Raw genomic sequence first — 7,037 nt, 5'->3', positions numbered from 1 at the left:
GTAATTTTCATCTAAGTTAAAAAAATATATTCTTTTGTTGACCAAGTTTTGTATAAAACCTTTTTGCATATTCATTTTCAAAATATTCGTTACTAGGCGAAATTGTGAATTAATAATTAAAATTAAAAATTATAATGCCTTTAAACGTTCGTGTAGTATTTTACCTAAGTTATAGGGCAGGACTGCGCGACTATTCCCACTATGACTAGGTGCAGAATAAGCCAAGCAGATGAATTTTCAGACTATTATCGACGCACTCACTGCCGGCAAAGTTCGAAAAGCTCACTTCTTAATTCCCCATATTTGAAAAATTCAGTTATGTTCAAAAAATTAATTGTGCTAGTCACAAGATAACCTAACCTTAACCTTTTTTTAATAATTGCAACCATAAATAAATGTTTGAATTAAAAGGTTTGTCACCCTTATATGCATATATTCCGATATAATTTGAAAAAAAAAACAACATGTTTGACTGAAAGACTGTATATAAACAGATTTATACATTATTGATTTTCAAAACCGTTTCAAAAATATTTGTTCCACCTAACATCAACAAGAAAACAAATGTACTACTGTTGTGAGAATAAAATACTACGCACGACTTATTCTTTAAAAACATTGAAGTTGTAAGTAGGAATATACTCTTGTCAGATTTTTCTCTCGGCGTGTCAAAATATTTCACATATTAACGGCAATGTAGCAGTAAAGTTCTAAAGTCAAAAAGGTAGGTTAAGATATTATGAATTGATTAAAATATTTTAATTTTAAACTAAAATATGCAAGGGTGCAAACTACAGTTAAGTTCAAAATAATAAGTTCACTTCATTTTGTTTAATCATTTTACGTTTGGACCAATATGTACAGTAAAAAATTGTGCACAAGCTTGAAAATTAATATATCATGTACATACATACATATGTATGTGTATGATTACTAGGCGTCGATAGTATACATTCRAAGAAAATTTTCTCACTGAATTCCATTATCAATATCTTTACATATGTGGTGTCATACCTAAAGGATAATATTTACGCAAAGATTTATTCCAAACATTGGTGACTGATTTCTTACCTAACTTTGTATAAGAGTGAACGTGATTTTATCCGATTTCACTATTTTCATCAAATGCCAGTTATTTATTATAGCAGTTCGTGATTTTCTTTTTAGTTATAACACTTTTCATTTTTCTGTAAATGCCATTTTGTGGTCGTAGCAACGGTTCAAATATACCATTGCAATATAAACTTTCCAAAATATTCTAATATTCAGTGAAGTTATCGTTTGAATGAATCGACATATGGACATACATACATATATCTGAATGGTTCTTACAAACGGAACTCTGTGAAACATGTTACTAGACTACAGATCTTAAATTTTTGTATACATGTGTAAATTCAATCGAGTACAATAGTTTGCTCCACATCTTATTTTACTTATTTATAATTTTCATATACATTAGTCGTCTTAGAAGGAATTCATAATTCTCTAAACTAATTTCGTAACAACTTAGTTCAAATATTTGTATTGTTTTGTTCATATATTTGAACAATGTATACCCTAATGAGCTGCTGCTCTACGCAAAAATGTATCTGATTGCAAAACCCAAACCATTGGTACGGATAAATTTTAACCTAACGGATAACTGATTTAAGCACCACCAATCAGCTAGTCGGAATATAAATACATATGTGTGTGCTAATGAGTTCGTCGGCGTTTCATTTGTCAAAAACACATATGCGGATCTAAAGTTATTTTAAGATCAAGTTTTAAGACTCTTTGATGGTGAATGACGAATAAAAGTCCAGATCTATTTAGAAGGTCATTATTTATACAATAAAATAATAGAGTTCCTATAACCGCGAATTTGTACCGACTCTGAATATTTGTGAATTAAACAAATAGAATAAAACACACGTTCCAAAAAGCTCAAAAATCGAATAGTTTGTTTAAATAATCCATTACTAATTAATAAATAAATAAATGATAAAAAATAATAAACTTTTGACACAATACCATACACCGAGTCCAGCACCACAAAAGTTGCGGACAGAAATTTCTTGGGATATTAATGACGTGATTATTCCAATTGTTAACGAATTTGATGAATTTGATGAGTGGGTTGATGGCCATCGCCGTCTAGTTTATTCGGCGTCTAATGAAGATGCGAAAAAACATTCATCAGGCTGGGCCATGCGTAACACAAACAATCATAATATCAACATATTAAAAAAGAGTTGTCTGGGAGTACTTTATTGTTCGGCTAAATGCAAACTGGCAAATGGTAGAAATATAAATTTACGTCCAGCAATTTGTGATAAAGCCCGTCGTAAACAGCAGGGTAGACAATGCCCTAATCGGTAAATATTTTTATTTACTTATTATTTATATATCTTGATTAAATATTTTATCTTATATATCTATAATAATGTCAAATTTAGTTAATTTTGAAATTTGCGATAACCAGTAAGTAATAAAAATCAAGCTAACATTTTTAATTTAAATGCGCTATTTATGAAACGACCTATATATTGATCACAACAAAATTAAGCACGATTAGCTTTATACCACTGTATTAGATCCAAAATTTAAAAATTGCACTAACTGCAAAAACTATGTATTAAAAGATAATATTTTTACAGCGTTTTTTCAATATTCTTGTATAAATAAAATAAATGCCTATGTATATCTAGGAGTTTCATCTAATCTACCTGTTGTTGCTGTAAGCTCACAAAACGTACAAATCTATTAACCTAATGCTTAAGTCGACATTTTTCATGGTTGTTTTGTGAAATAAGTTATTGGAATATGGAGACAATTTTTTCCTGTGCCTTTGTGTGAAAAATGAGCTCAATCAATTGATGATCTTTCTATACATAATTTAAGGGGTTTCGAACTTCCAGTTAACTTTATACAATATATGTATATCGGCCAATTTGTGAGGTATCTTAATGAAACTCAGAGATCGTCATTATACCAAAAATGTTTAAAATCGAATTAATATCAGCTCTAGCCTTCATATTCATATATGAGTTTCAAACCTGCGGTTCGCTTTATTTTTTATATATTTTATATCGGCTAATGTGTTAAATATCATAACGAAATTATGTGCATATATTACATTGGATAAATTGTAGTTTAATTAAATGTCATAATTTTCATTATTCTAACAAACTTGTGTGCTGAATATGTTGGCCAGTGCGTGAGCTATTTTCACTGGTTGCTGTTTTTCTCACACATAAATATGTATGTACATATATATACATATTTAAATCACATTATATACATCTATCTCATTTGATGTTGACGATAATAATTACATGTTGATTGAAATATAAATGTATATATATGTAGTAATGAAACTCATTGAGTCTATGACCTTTGATATAAATTAATAACATACAATATGGATTTAAAAGCTCACGATTTGTCGAAAAATGAATGTTAAATTTGTACGCGACATGTTTAATACAAACTTTTTTAACAATTGAAATTGCTTTCCAGCAGGTTATCTTTGCAAATCAGTATAAAATACTTTTTTACACTCGAAGGAAAAATATTTCACCGACTTTTATCCTTACAAATTATAAAGGTATTAAATGTTTGGTGACGCCCGAATTTAGAGCTTTCTTATTTCATAAATATCAAGTTTTTCCTGTGCACACTTGTTTTGCAAAAAAGAGAGAATCATAACACTAGCATGCAAGTGCTGCCCGTTTATTTAAGCATCTGGTAAATTTTGTTAGATTCGCTGCATAGTAACACTTGGCGAATCGAAGATAGCTAATATTGTTGCATGTATTTATAAAGTAACGTCCAGTCCTCTCTGGGAATATCCTGCATCTATAAAAAAAAAAAAAAAAAAAAAAAAAAAAAAAAAAAAAAAAAAAAAAAAAAAAAAAAAAAAAAAAAAAAAAAAAAAAAAAAAAAAAAAAAAACGGATTGTAACGTGATAAATTCTTCATTTGCTATTTTATAATTTTTCATATACAACCTTTATTGTCGGCAAATAGTTTTCGCTCTCCCTTCTTGATATGAATGATTCCAAAGTCAAATTTAAATTTTCGACATTAATTATTACCTAATTTACAATAACCGTCTGTGCAGAGGTAGAGTCTCCGGTTTTCGAAGGTAGCTTATAAATAATATATTCGAACCCCAAAATGAAAGCTTACTTCAAACATCATTATTTGATAAAGCATTTAAGTGAAATCGCAGCCAGGGAGTTGTTTAAAATGAAATAGCATAAGGCATTCAATGGTCGTAAAGTCATCTAAAACCCGCAGTGGCGGATTAAGTACTTTGCCTCCTAGTCCCTGTCTGATTAGCCGCCCTTGTTAAAGGATGAAATTTTATTTCTTTGAGTCCGTTCATATTATTAAGATATAATATTTATTTCATAAAAGTATAATTGTTAAACAATACAAATAAATATTAACAACATAAATAACAGTCGGCTTTCTTAAACTGTAATGTAAAACTTAATTTCTAAATTTCTTCCTTCTGGCTTTTTTCTGAGTAAAATCATAAATTATGTCGTTGTAATCAATTTTTTGAACTAGTTGGGTTTCAATAGACAGTAGTGCTAAAGCATTGAGTCTCTCTTGGCCCATACTTGCGCGTAAATACGTTTTGACTCTTTTTAAGGTGCAAAAAGATCTGTCTCCTGAATAGTTCGTAGCCGGAATACTCAAAAAAAATACGTAGAGCAATGTCTATATTTGGATAAACATCTTGAAGATTTTGAGAATGCAAAAAAYTGTATATTCCTTGCGCGGAACGAATATCTTTTGTGTTCATTAGAGAATCTTTGAGTTGACAGTGCAAATGAATACATTCATTCGCGAAAGTATCTTCCAAATCRTCAGAATACTTAGTAACTAATTCATCTGCGCGAATTTTTAATTCATTGGTATCTATTTCATACACAGGGTGGCTGATGAATTTCGTTACATTAAGAAACTCAAATAATTTTTTTTCAGTGTATGGAATTCATTTTTCTTTTGTTCATGTTAAAGCTCATTCAATTTTATTAAATATAGCTTAATTAGTTTTAAAAATAATGGAATTTAAATGCCTACCTGATCGTTGATGCATGTGCGACATCTTACCAAAAAGTTGTTAAGCACTGCTTGGAGAGTTGAGACAAGAATAGCCGCAATTGTTTCTCGAATGGATTGCCTTAGTTCATTCAAATTTGTTGGTTTAGCTTTGTATACTTCCTTGCAACAACCCCACAAGAAAAATTCAGGTGCAGTAAGGTCAGGCGACCTGTGTGGCCAACGGAATGTTGAGTTTTTGGATATCAGCTTATTGGGAAATTTTGGTCGCAATTCTCTCATAACATGTACCGCCTTGCTGAAACCACACAGAGTTGAAAGAAATTCTCATTCGGCGAAGTTCTGGATAGAAAAACTCTCTCAACATGCTCACGTAACGGTCTCCAATAACCGTAACGGTGTGACCGTTTTCTTCGAAGAAGTACGGCCCGACTATGCAGCGTGTTGAAACTGCACACCACACTATGACAAGAAGTGGATGTAATTCCGTCTCATGGAGTATCTGTGGCTTCGAAGCACTCCATATTCGACAATTTTGTTTGTTTATGTTGCCGTTTAAATCGGAATGGGCCTCGTCAGACATGAAAAGACAGTTCAACATGTTTCCATCCTCTTCCACCATTTGAAGCATGTTCTGGCAAAATTCCAAGCGAATAATTGATTGTAATGACTGTCTGCTTACACCCATTTGAGCAGATAAGCTTCTTTTCGAAACACGTGGATTGTTTTGTATGGCAGCAGCTACAGCAGCGATTGTTTCATAAGTTCGAACTGAAGGGTTTCGATGGTAAGGTCTTCTGTTGACTGTCCCATGCTCGGCAAAATTGTTTATAAGTCTCATTATGGTTCATCTGCTCGGAGGATTGCCGCCAAACGTGCGTCTATACTCTCTTTGAACCGACACTACGGACTCCAGTGCGTGATAGCGGCGGACAATCCAAATTCTTGTTTCAGTGTCCCAGTTATCCATTTTTTTAAATGTAAAAGTCAATCTGAAAATTAAAAAAAAAATTAACCAGATTCATTAAATAGAAAACAAGTTATTTAATTTTTTTTGGTAGCGGCTTTCATCAGCTACCCTGTAAATTGTAAAAAAAAAAAAAATTTTCGTAAAGATTATGATCAGCACTTTTGCGTCCTGTTAACTGTACACTTAAAGTATCTAAAATTAGATAGTAAACGTTGGTTCGAAATTTTTTTTCTAGAGATAAAGCTGTTCTTTCATTTTCCCGTGACTCTTCAGTCTGAAGTTTTCGGGCTTTTTTACGACGGGTGTCATAGTGGTAATAATTTTCAACTCCAGATAGCCCTTTGTCTTTTTTTATAATCAGAAAAATGTTTATCTCTCATATCTTGGAGAAATAATGCCAACGAGCTATATATTCTTATCTTCTTCATCTTCTTGTTAACAACAGCGCGCCAGTCGTTTCTTCTTTTCGCTACGTGGCGTCAATTAGATATTCCAAGTGAAGCCAGGTCCTTCTCCACTTGGTTCTTCCAACTGAGTGGAGGTCTTCCTCTTCCTCTGCTTCCCCCGGCGGGTACTGCGTCGAATACTTTCAGAGCTGGAGTGTATTCGTCCATCCGGACAACATGACCTAGCCAGCGTAGCCGCTGTCTTTTAATCTGCTGAACTATGTTAATGTCGTCGTATATCTTGTACAGCTCATAGTTCCATCTAACGCGATATTCGCCGTGGCCAACGCGCAAAGAACCATAAATCTTTCGCAGAACTTTTCTCTCGAAAACTCACAACGTCGACTCATCCATTGTTGAAATCGTCCAAGCCTCTGCATCATATAGCAGGACGGGAATTATGAGTGACTTATAGAGTTTGGTTTTTGTTTGTCGAGAGAGGACTTTGCTTCTCAATTGCCTACTCGGTCACCTGTTGGCAAGAGTTATCCTGCGTTGGATTTCTAGGCTGACATTGTTGGTGGTGTTTACGCTGGTTCCAAGATAGACGAAATTATCTAC

General features: G+C 32.6%; 1 protein-coding gene across 1 annotated transcript in view; it reads left to right on the top strand.

Moving 5' to 3' along the window:
- The first annotated feature begins 1,915 nt into the window (after positions 1 to 1,915).
- The window catches only part of LOC108974164 (transcription factor glial cells missing-like), a 65,012-nt gene continuing 59,890 nt past the window's right edge, over positions 1,916 to 7,037 (top strand). The window contains exon 1 of the mRNA XM_018941855.1: positions 1,916 to 2,360. Within this exon, the coding sequence (XP_018797400.1) occupies positions 1,984 to 2,360 (377 nt within the window). The 5' untranslated portion in view covers positions 1,916 to 1,983. The remainder of the gene's footprint in view (positions 2,361 to 7,037) is intronic.

This window comes from Bactrocera latifrons, unplaced genomic scaffold (genome assembly GCF_001853355.1).
Source record: "Bactrocera latifrons isolate USDA-ARS-PBARC rearing strain unplaced genomic scaffold, ASM185335v1 scaffold_531, whole genome shotgun sequence".
In the NCBI taxonomy this organism is placed as follows: Eukaryota; Metazoa; Arthropoda; class Insecta; order Diptera; family Tephritidae; genus Bactrocera; species Bactrocera latifrons.
The sequence above is the reverse complement of the archived record's forward strand: the minus strand, read 5'-3'. Positions and strand labels throughout refer to the sequence as shown.